The 20,301-nt window shown below is 39.4% G+C and overlaps 1 protein-coding gene and 1 long non-coding RNA gene across 9 annotated transcripts in view; one reads left to right on the top strand and one right to left on the bottom strand.

The window, feature by feature from the left end:
* Window positions 1-236: 236 nt before the first annotated feature.
* Window positions 237-14,174, bottom strand: LOC111861766. 4 transcript variants are annotated; one of them, XR_004512721.1, is made up of 5 exons: window positions 13,127-14,174; window positions 12,723-12,800; window positions 5,847-5,976; window positions 562-1,376; window positions 237-466 (listed from the first exon to the last, which is right to left on the bottom strand). It is a non-coding gene; the product is annotated as an uncharacterized LOC111861766 (long non-coding RNA). The 4 variants fall into 4 exon arrangements; XR_002842307.2 differs by lacking the exon at window positions 12,723-12,800 and having other exon boundaries at window positions 240-466; XR_004512720.1 differs by lacking the exon at window positions 5,847-5,976 and having other exon boundaries at window positions 241-466.
* Window positions 14,175-15,970: 1,796 nt separating this feature from the next.
* The window catches only part of LOC111861765 (gastrula zinc finger protein XlCGF52.1), a 16,060-nt gene continuing 11,729 nt past the window's right edge, over window positions 15,971-20,301 (top strand). For 2 of the 5 annotated variants that reach the window (XM_023846601.1, XM_023846600.1), the window contains exons 1-3: window positions 15,971-16,064; window positions 17,610-17,656; window positions 18,703-18,870. In XM_023846601.1, the coding sequence (XP_023702369.1) occupies window positions 16,025-16,064; window positions 17,610-17,656; window positions 18,703-18,870 (255 nt within the window). In that variant the 5' untranslated portion in view covers window positions 15,971-16,024. Of the gene's footprint in view, window positions 16,113-17,609; window positions 17,657-18,702; window positions 18,871-20,301 lie in introns of all 5 variants that reach the window. The other 3 variants (XM_033750444.1, XM_023846603.1, XM_033750445.1) reach the window with 3 other exon arrangements.

The following is a 20,301-nucleotide window of genomic DNA, read 5'->3' as shown; positions in this document are numbered from 1 at the left end:
AGAGGCTTAAACTTAGCAGTGGTCAAGCATACAACCATTCAAGCAACTAGGCTGCCATTGTAGCATGAGCTACTTAAGATATGGCATGATCTGCTGTTCTCAACCTGGACTGACAAAGAGGCCTCGTGTATATATAGACATACACACATATACCCGATTATACCATGTACTGTACGTGTAAATTATAAAACCAATGTGGCTTTGACGTAGCCTAACAACCAGTGAAGACTATAACAAACGGAGATTTAGTGCATGCCATATTTGTTTCTAAAGCATGTAAAATAATGAGACTATTTTAAGTGTTCAGTAAATCCAATAATCAATGCAAACATGTCTGGTCACTAACACATGACAATACGCTACTCACCATTAGTTAAATTCAAGATGTCTTCCAACTGTCACAACACCACTGCTATGGATGGTAAAGCTTTAACCACAGCTTCCATTACTTTTCCCAGAAGTTTCCCTGAAATGGAAAAAATTATCTTTGATTACCTTGCAACAAATTGCTATTCTTATATCATCCCTCAGTATGTTCCAATCATATTGTCAAAAGCTTACCTCAAAAATTACTTTCCATTCATAGCTTATTCGAGAGGCAGTTGGAGAAATGGCAATGACTGGCCCCATACTCAAATACCCAAGAATTGTATAAAATATTTCCATTTGATATGTCATTTTCACAAAAGAACACGGTCAACATCAGATAAATAACGAAGATCATTTGGAAATGACAGCACAACACCAAGCAGTGGCCAGTGGTTACTGCTCTGGAACTTGTAATGTGCACCATTTCTTCTTGTATTACTGGCAGACAAGGTTGCTGCCATCACAGAAAGGGTCGCTGATGATGTCACAGTGGATCGATGTATAGCTGTACTAAGAGGTATATTCGGCAAAGCAGCTACGCCACACCTTCAACAGACCAGCGTAATCCTTTGGAGAACCAATTCGTGGGCCTGTTTCCTTTCTTTTGTGTTTGTTGGATCCTCAGAGGGTGATGATATATTGCCTTCTGGCTCTGCCCAGAGCTGGACAAGGTGTGAAATGTAGACTTTGCTCTGATATTATCAGGAATTGTCCTGCCACAGCCCATGGTCCAATCCGTACTGGCCTTCATGATGGGGTGCATTGGGAAGTGAACAAGGTTCACAAGAAGAATCAGTTGCAGCAAGTGACCAAGTTCCACACTCAAGAACTACCCAGTAGACAATACGTTTCTCATTCTTCTCTTGCATGTGAGATGACTTAGTGTCCACACAATCACCATAGTTTATCAGAGCACCAGCTTCTGGGACTTACTCATGAAACAAATGGACTGCTTCTGAACAGTTCAGCAAATGGTGAATGTTGGTCATCCTGCCCACACTGTAGACCTGAAATACATCAACGAATTACTAATATGGGGGGAAAGAAAACTGAATTTCAGCATCTTGTTAAACATTAGTTAAGCACTTGATAACTATGTACAGCACAGTCATATAAATACAACATTTTCACGGATTGCTCATTAGTTCACCATTTGCTCCGTGCATCCAAACTTTCTTTAGTCACACAGGACAATCACCAGCTACATACAAGGGTTGGAACTTCAATAGTGACAACTATTTATGTACAACTGATACAAAATAGACGCATGTTTCAAAGTTTTACTGTCTTTCAATGTAGTCACCAGCATTGTGTACAACCCGTTGCCAGCGATGTGGAAGTCATAGGATACCTTTAGCAGAGCCTGTTGTGTTGACAGTTCAAATGGAGCAGTCTACTGCCTGAAGGAAGAGTTCTGAAGCGAATGCCACGAAGTGGTTCCTTCATCTTAGGAATCAAGTCGAAGTCACAAAGGCATAAGTCCAAGGAATATGGTGGATGGTACAGCACTTCCCAGCCCCATCAATCAAACAAATCAGCCACAGCTTGCGCTGCATGCAGCAGAGCATTATCCTGCAAAATGATGGGTGGGTTCTGCAGAAAGTGTCGCCACTTCTCTCTCAAAGCTGGTCGCAGATTGTGTTCCAAAAATGAACAGTAATACTGCGCATTGACGGTTTGCTGTCGAGGAACGGTACGCGACCATCACAGTCGTATATGAGAATCACCATAACTTTCACACTTCTGGGGTTCTGACAAACTTTTGATTTTCGTGGTGACCAGTAATGATGCCATTCGTTCAATTGGCATTTCATTTGTGGCTCGTACGATTTGGCCCATGTCTCATCCAGTGTAAGAAAGTCTCTCTTTTGCGCTCATAGCATTCCAAGTGGTTATGAGCAGCGTCATATCGTAGCCATTTCTGCATTTCCGTCAAATCATGCGGAACCCATCGTGATGCAATTTTTCTCATGCCCACGTGTTCCTTCAGAACGTGAAGCACAGTCGTATACGCTAATCCTGTCTCTCAGGACAGCTCACGAATTGTATGGCATCGATCACTCTCCAGTAACACGGAAAGAGCACACACTTCTTCACTGACACTAGGATGACCTGGCCGACGCATGTCTGCCACATTTTTGCGTCCTTCGTTGAAGGCTTTTACCCACCTTGCCACTGTTCTGTAAGGCAATGTAGATTCCCCGCAAACCTCTTGAAGACCTTGATAACACTGTTGTGCTGTACGGCCTCTGTCACATTCAACCTTTATCCATCTCCGTTGTTTCCGTTTTGAAAACATCGTGACAACACTACATTAGACCGCCAGCTAACACGAGGCTCTGTTCTTCTCGTCACTGTGCATGCACATGATGTGGGAAGGGAGAGTATATCTGCTCTGAGGTAAGGTAGGTATGTAACTAACGTGTGGTATAAGCGACACCTCTACAGCACCTCTACAGCAGTGTTGCCACTATTAAAGTTCAAACTCTCGTATATAAAATCATTCATGTAAGTTGCTACACTGTATACAATAATATGCGGCACTCATGACACATGTAAGTTTTTTAACCAAAAGCATCAAGAAAACACATACACTGCACTCAACAAGAGGTAATAAAAGAATTAAAGGTACCATGCTGGCTACTATGTAATTACTACTCATAATATCAAGGAGTTCAGCCCTTCTTGAGAAGACAAATTGTGCAACTTCTCAAGAATTTCTCAGCATTTTATGGAACCCGAAGGTTTATTACCTGTTCACAAGAGCACTCCACTAGTCCCTTGCCTGGGCCAGATCAATCCAGTCCATCACATCCCATCCTATCTTCCTAAGATCCATTTTAACACTGTCCACTGATCTATGTCTTGGTCATCCTTGTGGTATTTCCTTCTGGCTTTCCCATCAATATCCTATATTCATTCCTCTTCTCCCCCATTCGTGCTCTGCCTATCTCATTCTCCTTGACTTTATCATTCTAATTATGTTTGGCAGTTTATGCAGTTTTCATCAATCTCCGTTCATTTCGTCTCTCTTCAGTAAAAATAGGACACCAAATTTCATACCCATACAGAACCAGAGGCTAAATTATAATCTTGTATATACTACTTTTTATGTTTTTAGACAGCAGACAAGAAGACAAAAGGTTCTGGATTGAATGGTAGCAAGCATTAGCCAAGTTCAATCTCCNCTTGCCATTACTGATGTTTACAAGTTGCGGCAATAACTGTGCAACACTGTTCGCTAGGCGCGAACATTTTTGGGCCGTGGCTTCGTCTACTATCTCGAATTTTGGGGCATAACACTCCTTTCAATTTTATGAAAAAGTTAATTAGTTCCATCCAGTGTGACCGGTTAAGATTTCTTTTCTTATTTCAATTATTCATGCCCTTACACGTTTCGGTCTTCAGATATCATCTTCAGAGGGGGACACCTTTACATCAATACAGTTAGAAGCCACTATTACAGTACATGTTCTAAAAACATACAATATAAATAATATGCAATTGGGTGTAAAATCTAAAGTCTTTAGAACTACAGCGGCTGTTCCAATACATTAAAATAGTTATAGTTAGTTAGTTATTGGAGATGGTGGGTTTCCCCATGCACTTAGACCAGTATTGGTCCATTTTGCTTCCCTCTATGATATTCTACCAGTCTCTATACCTTACCGATATCGGTGCGTACCATCAGTCCCGACCAAGCCAGCGAGTTAGGCCTCTACTGGCTTGGGGGTATCTATAATGCTTCCCCCATCTATCAGAGGAGTTAGAGACTACTGTTGGGCGGGAAATGTCCTTGAATTTGGCTCAGTAACCTCCTTTGGAGATATGAGGTTCTTTTACATGCCATAAAGCTATGACACGGGACCCACGGCTTAAGGTCCCTCCTGGAGGACTTGTTCCCTGAATTTTTCCGCCCTTAAAAATTCCACGACCTCCACTGGGTTTGAACCCACGTACCACGAGTCATGAGGTGGGAACGTTACCTCTAGACTACGAAGGCCGCTAAATATTTATAGTTAGTGCGATAAGATTCTATTGGAATCATCCCCCTTATTATTTCTTTTTGACGAGGGCCGAATGTGTGCCACCTTGTCATTCTCGAGAAGAGGGTTCTGCAAATATATTATGGGTATATTGTATTATTTCGGCAATCCTATTATGTTTTGAAAAAACTTTTGTTATTTCATCCTTTAATGTTGGCCTGTATGTGTTTGTGGCCTGCTGTGTTTTTACTGTTCTAGGTTGTGTTGTACCACGTATTTATACTCCTTGTGTTTGTGATGTTAGTGTGGGCGTGTACTGATGTTGTATTACAAGGTCGAACATATTATACTGGTTGTCACTTTCCTTTGCGTGTTTTTGTTCTTCTATTAATTTGATGACCTTATCAGTAATCATGGAAACTATTGAGAATGCCAAATTCATGATTCTCAGTCCTCTTACCATACAAAAATGTATTCACCTGCTGATTGAGTCCCACCTCTGTCCCATCTCACCTCCTGTACTCTCAAAAATCTAGCTCATATTTTGGCATTTCTTCTGCCACTGACCTGAACGAACCAACCCTATGCAGATTTCTTACACTCCATGTCCCAAATCTCATTTACATTTTCTTTAGCTTATGTCATTTATCCAAACAATCCTTCCAAGACAATAATTAATACAACTGGTATTAAAATTTGAACATTCTATTTTATTATATATACTTCTTGATGTTTCTGTCCAGACCATCATCATCCTCCTCATCAGGTGGCCCACGATAATATATCTGTCATCACTGAATTCTCTAAATAAATGGATACATACTGTAATTAAATGGCATTACTAAGATGATGTTTACATTTAAATTTAGAATATTATATTATAATATGTTGAAATTCAGAGGCCAAGCTTTGAAATTGCTCCCAGTCTGTGAATTTGTCAACTGGGTCCAAAGATTCCTAGTTCTATCATCATTCAGCAAGTGGAAAACAATTCGTAGATGATCTGAGTCCAGAATGGCAGAGACAATGACTAGCCGGATATTCTTGTGCACAAGAATATTGAGCATGTTAACATTTCCCGTAAGAGCAAAGAGTCAGATACTGTGGTGCTTAAATATCAAAATCATCTATATGCAGTAAATTCAGTAGTTGCTCTCTTGAAAGGTTGGAAACTACACTATTCCAAAATAGATGTTTAGTATTAAGATCTTCTTCCAGTAGCAACTTATGTCTAAAGCTCAAGATCACAGTGACATCCATATCATTCCAGGCATGGCTTGATGACTTCTAGATGGACCGACAGAGAAAACACCTCTCAATTTCATATCCATGGAAATATCTGTTTATCATCCAGTGACGAGCTGTTTGCAAGAATCTATCTCTATGGAAACGTGTTTGCGTCGTCCCGCAATGTGTTGGTTTCCAAGAATGTTTCAGAAACGTGTTTACTGATCCATTCCCTAGCAAAGGGAAAATTTTATCTTCACCTACCCAAGAGTCATATAATTCATGGCAAAATTAACACAGCTATACATATTCTCCAGTTCTTCATAAAAAGGGCCAGAGCAAACAAGATGTTTTAACTGACATTTCAGTGAGTTGAATGTCACTTTGTTGTCATCTGAAATAAAAAAGTGTGTTGCATTATAGATGGAAGAGAAAGCACGAGTGATACTTCAATGCAACAGGATTCTTAAATATGTATAATATTACCAATAAGAGACTACTTCTGTAGAAAACATGGCAAAGCTATTAAGGAAAGAATCACATAAAAACACTACATCCAACTTACAGGCCATACTGAAAAAGAGGACAATATGACAACACCCACTTGATACAATGCCAAACATGGAACTGAACCTCTTAAGACTTTACATTCTGAACAGCTTCACCGTCATGACTTCAGGTGGTGCCAAAATGTTCCACAGACAGTTCTCACATGCACATAACTCAGCCCTGGCCAATAAAAATTAGCCACCTTCGAAACACTGCCTCATCAACTCAATTAATTCACTTGAAGAAAAACGGTCAAATATTAAACTTAACTTATAAATGGTAAAGTCAATGAGCAATCACAAGGTACAGTTAAACTACATCATTAACAAATAATAAAATACAAATCAAATAATAAATGTACAAATGAATTCAAAAGATAAACTATGTTTCAGGTAATGAAGACAAAACAGAATAACACTATCAGGGACAAGACAGTACCTAAGAATAATTCAACAGCCATCAGGGAACAAGACATAATCTGCGAATATTCAACATAAGTTATATAGTGTTGATATATAAGATAGGGCACTGTTTTGATAATTTGGACTTTTTTTCAATTGACCTAATCCTTCCAGCCGCACTATGGCCCTGGAGTCAACACAGGCTCCGTCACAAATGAGTACCAGAAATATTCTTGGGGGTAAAGGGTGGCCAGTGCGTAAGGCGGACAACCTTGCCGCCATGTATGAGCCGATTGTCTAGAAAATGTGGGAACTTTTTAATTAGTTACTGTTTTGGTAATAACAAAAGGATATTAAAATGCACAAAAAATTATTCATTCATTCATTCATTCATCTGTAATCTGTCAAGACAACAGGTCCACGGTCTCTTCCAAAACAGTCCCTCCACTTGATGCGATAGAGCTTTCTCCTTCAAATGAATATATCCTCTTCTATCCCAAAGGTCATCCAGAATCTTCTTACGTCTTCTTCCTCGTCTTCCTTCAATAACTTCTTTTAGAAGGCAGTTACCGCACAAGATATGACCAATCCAATTAGCCTTCCATTTTCTTATTTCGTGTAGGATATTCCTCTGCTCACTGACTCTAAATAACACTTCTTCATTTCTCACATAATCGGTTCAACTGATCTTCTCCATCCTTCTCCAAACCACATTTCGAAGCTTTCCAATTGTTTCTGATCTACTGCCCTAAGTGTCCAAGATTCAGCCCCATACAAAGCAATGCTCCAAATGTAGCATTTCACTAGTTTCTTTCTCAAATTTAAGTCCAATTTGCTGGTAAAAAGATTCTTCTTGCTAAATGCAGCTTTTGCCATGGCAATCCTAGATTTAATTTCACAAGTACACCTTCCATCATCTGTTAACAAGCTACCCAAATATTTAAAACATTTCACATTCTCCAGTTGTTTTTGGTCTATCTTTACTGTGACTGTGGTTGGTTGTCTCAAAATTTTCATTACCTTTGTTTTTTCCAATTTCGATTAGACTGTCGATCATACCCTGTAGCACAGTTTCTTCCTTAGCCATTAACACAAGGTCATCTGCATATTTCACAGTTTGAATAATTTGCCCNGCTGCATTTTGTAGTTTTTGTCTTTTTCTTTAAGGCAATCGCTGTCACTTCTTTAAAGTCCTTGGGCCACTCCCCAGTTTCATAAATGGTGTTTATTAGTTTGTCAGTGTTATCAAACCACCTTCTCCCAGTAACTTAGCACATCTCCAGGTACATCATCATCTCCTGTAGCCTTTCCATTCCTCATGTCCTGATAGCTTTTTCCACTTCACTTTGTAAAATATATTGTCCTTTCTCGTCTGTATCTACTTCTTCTTCCGGTTCCACTTCCAAGGTTTCTGGCTGATTACGTCACTCACATAGTTCTGTATTATAATTTTCCCAAATTTTCTGCACTTGCCTCTGATCTATTATTCTATTCCCCTGGGAGTCTTTGATGTCAATATTTTGAATCCCATGGTTCTCTTTCCATCCTAGTTCTTTTGTCTTCATGTACATCACATCATAATGTCCTGTCCTTTGAAATTCTATAATCTCATTACATATCTTCTCAATATATTCCTTTTTATGTCCAGACGGTGCACAAGCTGTCGTGCATTGCGCGATAAACGTCCGGGACGTAACATCATCATCCTGCATGACAATACTCGTCCCCACGCCGCTTGCCTCACATTGGAAGCAATTGCAAAGATGGGGTGGGAAGTTCTTCCACACCCCTCCTATAGCCCTGATGTGGCACCCTCCAACTACCATCTTTTAGGATTTGTGAAGGATAAGCTGAGTGGACGTTTTGAGATAAGGGAGGCAATTCAGAAAGCAGCGCGTCAGTGTCTTTGGATGGCTGGAACGGAATTTTACAGAAGGGGAATTTTCAAACTCCCAGAACGCTGGGAGAAATGTGTACAAAGAAGTGGCGATTTTGTGGAAAAATAAAGAAAGGTCTGTATATTGAGGTGGTGTATTTGGTTTGCCAATAATAAAGCATGTTACTTTATAAAAAATTGTTGCTCACGACTTTCAGTACAACCCTCGTAGATTAAATTGTATTATTTTATAACAATTTGAAATATGAATCCATATTTATTATTATAATTAAAATTCAATATTTCATAGCTTTAAATAGTGTATCGCCTGATGATGGCTCCAAGTAAGCCGAAACATGCTGTGTAATTTTAACATAGATAATAAACTCAATTTACACAAATCGGGTGATGAGCTGATTACTTATTTGTTCTGCTGACAGCCATATACATATAGTCACGTGTTTTGTATGTAATGCAACAAGAAATTGTGTGGGTCTTGGATTTGAATGAATATTTATTGGACAGTCTCTGTTACACTCACAAGTACAATCATTCGCAACTTCACTGTTATAACTACTCCTTGCACCTCTAATCTTGGTGAAGTCTTCTGTTCCCTTTGTTGGACAAAATTTTGCTTCTGCTTTGGTTGGAGCTACACTAAGAACTCGATCCGTCTCTTTAAAGCTGGACATTTTATAATATGCACAGGGACTCAATAGAGAATACCATGTCAAAGGGTTAACCTCGGCTGCTGCTATGCAAAAGCTGCTTCCAACAATTCATGTGTAATGGTGGAAACTCCACTGCTAGATTGCTAGCCGCTACACAGCAATGGATGCATTCTGATTGTAGTGTTGTAGGGGGAACGTCGCTCGTTGCCTAGGAAATCAACAATGATCTCTACAACCATTCCGGCTTTCTGGCAGCTATTTAAAAATTTCTTTCCTTTTGGAGGGGGTCAACCCTTTCACAGTGTCCAGTGTTTACTTCTTTGCAATGGGACAGGAGATCCAGCAATTTGCTTTGTTATTTCCAGTCCATTTGCCTTTCTGAGGGTCTTATTGAATTCCCCCTTGCTTCCAAGCCATAGCTGGCCCTCAAAGGCTCAATCCCTGGTTTCCTTGGTGCTTCCTGGTGCATCAGTTGGGAGTCCATCCTTTCCAGGTTCCTCCTGCAGATTGGAGTCTGGTCCGATTCTTTTACACAGCAGGTCATCTTCCTGCTGTTTTCCTTCATCTGTCATGCCACTTTCTCACAGCGGTTTGTCCCTCTGCAGGCAACGGCCAACTTCTTTCGGCATGCATCCTTGCCTTGGGTCCATTCCTTCCTCTTTCGGCGGTTTCAGTCCCTATGCCTCTTCTTTGGTCCTTAGACCGTCATTATTTTGGCGTCTTTCTTAGGGACATCTCCTTCTTATGACATCATAGGTTAACCTCGGCCACTGCTATGCAATAGCTGCTTCCAACAAATTGTGCGTATGGTGGAAAGTCCACTGTTCGATCGCTAGCCGCTGTATAGCAATGGATGCATTCCAATTGCAGTGCTATAGCAGGAACATCATTCGATGCCTACGAAATCAACCATGATCTCCTCAACCATTCCAGCTTTCTGGTGGCACGGCACAATAAATACATAAATCACTGAAGGTCCATATGCATTCACTCACTCTCATGAAGCTGAGCCCTTCTTCAGAAGCAGCTACTCAAGAACTTCCCAGCATTTTATGGAACACAAAGGGTCATTACTTTGTTCGTAAGAGCCCTCCACAGGTCCCTATCCTAAGCCAGATCAATCCAGTCCATACCATCCCATCCTACCTCTACAAGATCCATCTTAATATTGTCCACACTGACAATCCCCAAAAATTTCATCTATACATAGACTTAACCTTGGGAGAAGAATACTGGATAAAATGTTGTATGAAGTTGATAGCAGTGATATCCCCCGATAATTACTACCAGCAGTTCTATCAACCTTCTTGTGAACTAGTACAATAATAGACTCCTTCCACTGATCAAGCAATTTTTCCTTGTTCTAAACAGAATTAATTAGGTAATGGATCATAGAATGTAATATTTCACCTCCTGCTTGAATCAGTTATAGCAGAATTTGATCACTACCTGGCAATTTGTACCTTTTCAACCTTGAAATAGCCAATTTCAAACTCAACAGGGCTACAATCAGGCATTAACAGCTCACCTGTATGCATTTCTATCTGCCTAACTTCACTCACCCTATGTACATTCAATAACTGAGAGAATTAGTTCTTCCACCTATTCAAAATGCTGTGGGAATTTGAAAGCCGATCACAATTCTCATCCTTCACTAAGTTACTTGAAGATTGGAAACCCCTCTTAAATTCATTTATTCCACTATACAGGACTCTAATGTTCTTGTTCTTACGGTTCATTACGAGTTCATCAATTTCGTCCTTCAGATATTCCCTGTAACCATGGCAATTTGGCTTGTTCCCTTTGGTCTAATAATTCTAAGCATCCTTCACCAAACCATGGCTTATGCTTCTTCAGTTCATAATAACCTAGGCTCTCTTTGGCTGAAATTTTTATATTGTCTCTAATAGTTTCCCAAGCTCTATTAATATCCACCTCAGTTTTCCAAAGCTGCAAACCTATTTGAGATTTCAACATGAAACTGCTCTTTACTCTCTACCTTGTTTAATTTCTTGATACTGAACCTCTCCATGAGCTCCACGCGTTGCTTGTTTACCCACTGACAGTGTCTCACTAACTTTTGCCATCACAATCTGCAGCCCTGAGTGATCAGACATAAAGTATGCTTGACTGCCATCTCCTGTCTTTCATAATATGGTCAATTTGGTTGTGCGTCTTTCCATCAGGGGATGTCCAAGTAAACTTTAGAATGTTACAATGTGGGATCATAGTAATTTTGACAATAAGATTTTTGGACAAGGCACAGTTTACTATTCTAACTCCATTATCATTACTAATTTTGTGCAAACTCTCATTCCAAACTGTTGGTTTGAAAGTGTCCTCCCTTCCTACTTTGGCACCGAAATCTCCTAACAAAATTTTCATATGGTATTTAGGGAATTTATCGAATACATGTTTCAGTTCTTCCTAGAACCTGTCCTTCATATCATCAATTTTATCCTGTTGGGGCATGAACATTCAGAACAATACCACACCAGCTACCTCTTAGTATTATGTACGACACCCTATCACAAACAAGCTCTACCCTCTCAACTGCTGATATGATTCTCTTATGAATGAAAAACCTGTACATAATTCATGATCCTTATTTCCCATTCCATAGAAAAATATATATTCACCTGCTATTTTGGTGCCACCTCTGTCCCATCTGACTTCTTGTACTGCCACTAAATGTAACTTATATTTTGATATTTATGAGCAAACCTGTCTTATACATCTAACTTTCAGAGTACCAAATCTCATATCCAGTTTCTTTCATTTATCCAAAGAATCCATCCAGATCTGAGGCTTCCTGTGATCTTTTAACAAGCTTACATTTTACAGTAAGGAGCTGTTAGCATCACGCCCACCCACCAAGCTGGAGGATCACCACTTATCAGTTGTCCGGGACTGCTTAATATATTCACAGCTAACCTCCATATGTGAAGGTTGTGTCCCCTATCTGCAACCTAAGGACACTCCATCCTGTGGTGACAAGGGACCCACCTAGTATATTACATCCATCATATTCTTATTTACAAGTGATAAAGTCAATGAGAAAATCACTTAAGGTCCACAATCACTAGATCCATTATATTCAGAGACCATGATTGTGCCACTTTCTAAATCAAGATATCTGTGGTGGAATTGCTAACTGGCAAAAACACGCCATTTCAAAACAGAACACACACTTTAATGAACTGACATATTTATGTTCATCTCCAAAAAGTCACATGTCACGTATGATTATTTTATAAAGTTCTTAAATTCAAGCTACACACTGCTGTACAGCAGTAGACAGTCAACTTTTGAGTTTGATCTGCTTCATGGCAAAAAAACTGCTACATTTCTTAATTCCCAAGATGAGATTGTCCCTCAAAATAGCCTAAAAAAGAGTCTCAGCACATCTTATACACCAGTGCGTTTTGTGTGATGATAACAGATGAAAATATGGTAAATACTTGGATATGAGTTTTACTTGCAACTATGAAAGAGTGCATCTTTGGGGTTGTATGAAGGCGTAGTTCAAAGCCTGCCTGACGTTTCAGTGAAGGCCATCACCTCCACTCTCAAGAAAAAAATGTAAGCCAAGAAAGAAACCACCAGAAACAGGACACATGCTGAAATGAGCTGAGTTTCTAACCTTCATCTCTTGATTTATTTTCTTACTCTTCAAATACTGAATATGGAATCCGGAGATCGCTCTGAAACACTTGGCGCTCTGCGAACAAAATGGCATTATAACAACGAAGACTGTACTCTTGGTTAGAACCAAGGTCAAACCAGTGGGGCTGCGGTTTTCGTGTACAGGTAAATACATCTCAGATGGAGCTATATTTCGAAATAGCATATGAGAAAAACACAATTTCACTGACCAAGAGGCACCAAAGCATTCTACAATATAGCTATAATTCGGATATCACTGCCACCTCTGAACAGAAGCGAAGACCACATACCGATAAAATTAAACAAAAACTTGAAGAAAAATAGAATAGAAATACATATTTCACAACTTCTCCCTCCAAAATTATGAAATATATTATATACCTGGAAGGTCAATATTTACTGTTCCAAGGTTCTGTCAATATGCAAACGAATTACTCTACCTACATCATTCTTCACACTAGTCGTAACACCATTAACACGATTAACACCGACGGACATTTCCAAATGGCGGCAACCAACTTAGGCGCAAGCAGCGCAAGGACGGCAAGGATCACAGTTGTTGCTGACAGGTTATAAAACTTCGCAAAAATTTTTATTAGTCAGTGTCTTTCCCGATTCTATCACAATATACTCATATCCAATGTGCATACTACACGAGGCCTACGAGGCGTTATCCCACACGCGGCGGTGTCACCGTTCCGTAAGATTAGCTTAGGATCAGATGGATCAGACCGGATCAGACTACCTTCACTTTTTTTTTTTATTATTAACAGAAAAGCGGACAATGTGCATTACATAGATTCTGGGTTTTAGCCTTTGCTATAATCACACAGAGATTTATGGTTGTTTTTACATCTTGTGATGTGGTATACATCGCAGAACTACAGTAAGTTAAGTAAAATATGTTTTGGCTTACGAATAGTCAAAAAAGTATCAGGATTAGAGACAGTTCTCGCTTTATACTATGCGTATTTTCAATCCCTGCTATCATATGGATTGATATTCTGGGGCAATTCAGCGAATGCAAAATTGATCTTTAAGATACAAAAGAGAGCTATTAGAGCTATAATGCAAATACAAAAAACCACCAGCTGCAAACAATATTTTAAATTGTTACATATATTACCTCTACCATGTTTGTATATATATGAAATATTAGTTTACATGAAATCCAACTTGAATGTTTTCATTACTAATTCAGCAGTACACTTACACAATACAAGGAAGAAAGACAACTTATTCATAGTTCCATGTAGGACGAGTATGTGTAAAAACAACTTCAATAATATTGGACTTCGTCTTTTAAACCACTTGCCACAATATATAAAAGATATACCAGCACTATATAAATTTAAAAAGACTTTGAAAACATTTCTACTTGAACATTGTTTTTATAGTATAGATGAGTTTTTCTTGTTTGGGGATAAACCCTAGTCAACGTCAATATGACCAGATAATTCAAGAATAATTGACGTGTTGAGCTTATACCAGCATGCTATGAATGTATACAGCGCAGTTCTCTTCTGCTTAAAGGAATCAAGACACCATATTGGGTATATGATAGAAAGGACATCATGTGATGGAGGGACGTGTACGTAGGCCGCTTAGAGAGAGATCGAGAATACCAGGCCATCGATCAAGAAGGGCACCAATCTGCAGTGAACATTACACTAGCTATCCATATTGTAACGTGTTTGCGTTACCGAAGACGCCGTAGAGATGGTTAATTGGTTTATTTAACAATCTACAAATAACGGCTACAATTAATTATCACACAGTTGCGGGGTTTCACACTTTATAACCCTAATCGCATTAATCTGTTAACACTGTTGCGGGGTTTCACGATTTATAACCCTATGCGCAAATCAGCTCACTCTGTATTCAGTAATCTACACGTTGACAGTAGGGGAGCTAGGTATCACTGTATCACACGCTCCCAATATCACAATCACACTCACGTCCGGATCTTCTTTCCGCGACGGCTGCTATACTCCAACTATAGTCGGCTGACTGGAGAACTGTTGATAACGCACTCGCTCGTTGACTACTTAACTCAGCGATGTCCACATTATAACTCGGAAATGTCTTCGGCGGTAGCCACACTGGAACTCGATGTCAGGCGGCTGCTACAGTAGAACTTGATCGTAACTAAGTCTAAGTCTAAGTCAAATTGCGACTGACGGTCAGTCAGTCAGTAAGTCTTGGTGTCGAGCCCCTTCTGGTGCTCATGACCAGATATTTATTACTGTTGAACGTTACGGTTTTGTTTTTTGTGGGGCGTTCTCTCTGACGAGAGGACGGGTCTGTCTTTTATATATGCTGCTGGCCCTTGCCAGCACAGTCTTACTCGGGTCCGAGTCCCTTGGGACTCGCGACTCTATTTTACGGTCTCAGAATTGAGACTTCCCTTTTCGTCGCCTCCTACGACTCGCAGGGTCACGGTGGAGGTATTCGACCCCGCCTCCACACGGGATTGATCTCCATCCCATTTGATCGTAACGTACTGTGCAGCTCACTTATATAGCTGCAGTGCTTGCCTGTGGCGTAATGAGTGCCACGTCACAGTAGGAAATTGATTACGGGTACGTTAGCGTTGCGCGTTACGTTACCGCGTGACGTCACCGCGGAGGGGAGTGGCGGGGCGGGAACTCGCCTATTACCGTTGTAACGCGAACGTTGCGTCACCGCCACGTACCGCTGGGGAGGTAGGGGTGATCCATGGCTCAGCACGTCACAATATCATTATTCTCAGGCCACGACATAGCTTAAGCGATTAGTCGCTGGCTTCCCACCACTGCGATCTGGGCAAGTGGGATTTGTGATGGACAAAGTGGCGCTGGGGCAGGTTTCCTCCGAGTACTTCGGTTTCCCCTGCCAATTTTCATTCCATCAAATTCTCCACATATTAGAATATCTAACTAATTCTAGATTGTAATCAACTGTAAACAATTGTAACTATTGTAATTTTAATCTTACTCATATATTAAATTGTTAATATTCAGAATTAACTTGATTTGTCCTATATCATGTACAATGATCTACAGTGACGAAATAAATAAATCAATCAATCAATCAATCAATCATAACGAGCACACGCAGTTTTCGCTTGGGTCGTGATAATACATGTTTTTACATATTTTATGGTGGTACCCGTGCACTGCTAGTTTTATCACCACATACCTTCACTTATTGCGCCCGGCCTAAAACACTGAATTGCCTGAAGTTGGCACAATCTGCCGTGGTCACAAGTCATCCAGGCCGATCCAGGCTATCCAGGCGATGGTGGTCATCTTGCTCGTTGTGCCTCTACGTGGACAAAGTGAGTACTAATCAATGGAGAAATTCGAATGTTCCGTTGTAGGTAATGGTAAGTAGGCGCTGGTGTTTTGGGATGAGAAGTATGTAAATTGAGTGTTTATGCAAGTAATTTGAGTATCATTTAGGGATTTATTAGATCACTTGATGTATATTCGACTTCTACAAATTCTGAGAAGCAATCTCGGTGCGGTTTTTGATATTATTCCTTTGCTGCCAATTCTACTTTCGATTTTTCTTCAGCGCTTTTTTTGAGCCACATGTTTCTATTAGATTGCACATTTTTACAGTTTATAACCTTTCTCGCCTGTTACATATACCAGTCCGACTTATAATAAAGACAGCTATGACAGCTGATGGTCTATGGTGAAGTTGCGGGATATACAGAATTTCCGGCTCCGCGATATTAATTTGCAGATTAAGTGTACAGTGTCTAGGATGTAACATCGTGGAGTCTGGTAACCTGTTATCGATGTTTTAGAAGAAACAGGTTCCTTCAAAATGGGTGCCCCAGCTACATTTGAAGCTTAAGTAGCAGCCTTTCAGACAACACACCTCATAAGACAGTCAGCTTCATAGTAGTCTCTGCTGTGAGAAAAAAAAAAAAAAAAGTGAATATGTGCTTGTACACAGTCATTAGTATGTTTTCCTTACAAACTTGAGCAGTTGCTCCCAATATTGTAATTCAGCGTCTGTTGCATTAATGTGCCACTTATACACATTTCAGTTCTGTATTAAATACAACTTTATTTACAACCAGACATAAAGAAAACATTCACGCCATCAGAAACAACAACAATTACCATGAATATGATAAAAACGGGAAAGAGGGTTAGACATTTAAATATCTTATAAAAATATTACATTTATAGAATCAGTAGTGGTAACTTACATATGAACAATATATACAACCACATATTCCAGACATTTCATGAAGTTTACGTCAGCAGCACATGCATACACACACAACTAATCCAACAACACACCAGTGGGGCATATAAGTATATATACATAAAAAGAAAATAATTTGCAAATATGAAACATATTTTGTATATTACAGATTAAAACAAGGTAATAACACCACAGCAACATCCATACAAGGTACAAAGTGACATGTGTAAGTAAATTAAACAGCTGTAACATTTTGTCAATGTTAATTAATAACAAAATCATTAATACAGCACAGCATTTACACATTAGAGAACACATTGATGCTGCAGGAGGAAGGCAGCACCTGAAAATGTTAATAGTGGGGTTCTCAAACAAATATCTTATTTTATGATTGGATGACAAACATAGAAAACATGGAAATATTCTAATACAACTGTATCATCTTAATTACATTGAAAATAAGTAACAGTTTTGACAAGTTGCCCGAGGAAGACTGAAACATGCAGCAATTTCTAATTCATATTTCTAAGTAAAGGACGAATTATAAATAAAGTTGCATTTAAGATGGAAATGAATGTAAGTGGACTATTCCCAGTTAGGTACTGGCTATGTTACTAGGATTCTTGTAAGTGAATTCATTTGCTTTCTCTTCTAACAGGAATGCCAAGAATTGTGCTACAGAGGGCTGCTGTGAGAGAAAGCATGGTGAGTGCTTATGTGTACACAAGAGTTTTATTGTCATATGTCAGTTCTCATGGCCAAAGAACTAAACGTTTTGTGACTAGCTAGGGTTACACAGAGATATTTGGTTTTTGGACTTTATCCATCGTCCTGGCTTTAAAGATAACTAACAAAAACACGACATTTCAGAAACTGGATCTGTTTCTGTCCTCAGGCGAGGGAGAACACCTATTCTGTTGGGCCCCTTAGAAAGAGCTAGCCTCAAGCACTGGAGATATTGGGTTTTCGGAATTTATCCATCGTCCTGGTTTTAAAGATAACTAACAAAAACAAGACGTTCCAGAAACTGGACCTGTTTCCATCCTCAGGTGGGGGAAAACACCTATTCTGTTGGGTCCCTTAGAAAGAGCTAGCCTCAATCACTGGACCAGTCCAAAAACCCAATATCTCTGTGTGTTATACACCCTCGTCAGAATCCTATAGTAACTACTAGCTAGGGTTAGTTTTCATAATCCATCTTGGGAGTTTCTTGTGCATAATTCTTATGCACATTATAACAGTTTGCTTATTATAGGAGAGTTATCAATTCAAGGAGAGTGATTATGGGTAGGTCATATAACACATATGTGAGAATGAGAAATGTGTACAAAGATTTGGACAGAAAACCTGAAGAAAGGGGGGATCACATGGAGACATTTGTGCAGATAGGATACAATAAAGACAGATTTTAAAGTAATAATTGGGGGAGGGGCTTTGGGCTGTGTTTGTTTCACTCAGGATAAAGAGCCTTAATGGGTGTGTGTGAATCGAGTAATGAGTGAGCCTTTAGGTACCATACATAAATAGTAGATATTTTCTGTACTGGCATAGTGGCCATTAGTTTCTCAGGAAGGTCACTGTGCTATAAACCAGGTACTTTGTAATGCTTTTGAAAGCTGTAGAGAAGAAATCTGTACAAAACAATTGCTATGAGTTACATGTAACAAAAAACAACCATAGCAAGGATAGCTAGCGTACACTGTTTCATGTAATGGGGTTGTACAGCCATGACAGATATGATGGTTTTACAGAACTGTACAAATTCAGAGGATGTTTTAGTGGGTCCATATGGTGAGACATACCCACCATGTTATGATGCAAATCAAGCCTTGAATATAAAAGCTGAGGAAGTGTCAGATGCAGAAGAGGAAGAGGATTCTGTACCAAAAACAATTCAGGAAATAAAGGCTGAACCTGAGGTGAGCTGTATGTCCACTGTTAGGCAGATATCACAGATATGCAGAAATGCTAATTGTCTTTTTGATCTCCATGTCTGTCTCTCTCTGTGCACAGGAAACAGCTACTGTGTTGACTGGATTTTGAAGAGCTTTCTTTTTGTGAAGTGAGTCAAGGCAATTGTAGTTTGTTGAATGTTGCTTGTGATGTAGCACTTCCATTTTCTTTTAAGCAGATGTAATATAGATGAAATTATTATATTTTGTAAACCAAACAGTGTTTCCAGGAAATTATGTAGCAGCAAAAATCCATACAGATTTGGGGAATTATTCCCGGTTGGATACTAGTGGTACACAGATTTTTTTAGAACTAACATGTTATATCACTAAGATTCTTGTAAGTGAATTCCACTGAACCTGACGAAATGTCATGTATGATAAACATATTTCAAGGTTACAAAGGATTCTTCAATCTCATGCAACAAGTGCTGAAAAAGTAATTGCTGCTGTGAAAGAAAGAATGGTGAGAGTTTTGTACTCATGTTTACAGACAAGAATTTTACTGTTATATATGTATGTCAGTTCTCTTGGGCAAAGAAACTAAATATTTTGTGACAACCTTGTGTTAGTTTTCATTATCCATCTGGGGAGTTTCTTACATATGGTTGTAGACACTGTAGCAGTTTGGTATGTTGTGTGGGAGACTGATCAATTCAAGGAGAGTGATGTGGGTAGGCCATGTAGCATACATGTTAGAATGAGAAATGCACACAAAATTTGGACAGGGAGCCTGAGACGGACCACCTGGGAGTGCAGATGAAAGAATCTTATTAAGACAGATTTTAAAGAAATAATTTGAAAGAGTTTCGACTGGGTTTGTTTGGCTCAGGCTACACAGCCTTAATGGGCATGTGTGAACACAGTAATGAACCTTTAGGTACCATACCTAACAAACTCCATGTAGCTGAGCCCTTTCTGAGATATCACCAGCTGCTTGACCACTGAAGAATTTCCCAACATTCTACAGAACCTAAAAATTCGTTACTGTTCACAAGAGTCCACCACTGGTCCCTGTCCTGATGCAGATGAAGCCAGTCCTCACCATCTCATTCTGTGTATCTTAAGGTCCATTTTAATATTATCCTCCCACCTGTGTCTAGATCTTCTAGTTTCTTTCTGGCTTTTCCACCAAAATCCTATATGCATTCATCTTCTCCTCCTATGCCTGCTACATGGCCAGCCCAGTGATCATTCTACTTGTACTTGGTGAAAGGTACAAGTTATGAAACTCCTCATTATGCAGTTTTTAGGTATCATAAAGAGCACATATTTTTCTGTCCTGCCATAGTGGCCATTAGTTTCTCAGGAAGTTCAGTGCATTATGAACTGAATACTTTCAAATGCTTAAAATACTTCAAATGTAAAGAACAAATCTGTACAAAACAACTGTTCGAG

The sequence above is a fragment of the Cryptotermes secundus genome, unplaced genomic scaffold (genome assembly GCF_002891405.2).
Source record: "Cryptotermes secundus unplaced genomic scaffold, Csec_1.0 scaffold383, whole genome shotgun sequence".
NCBI classification, from domain to species: Eukaryota; Metazoa; Arthropoda; class Insecta; order Blattodea; family Kalotermitidae; genus Cryptotermes; species Cryptotermes secundus.
Note: the sequence above shows the minus strand (reverse complement) of the source record. Positions and strands in the feature narration are given on the sequence as shown.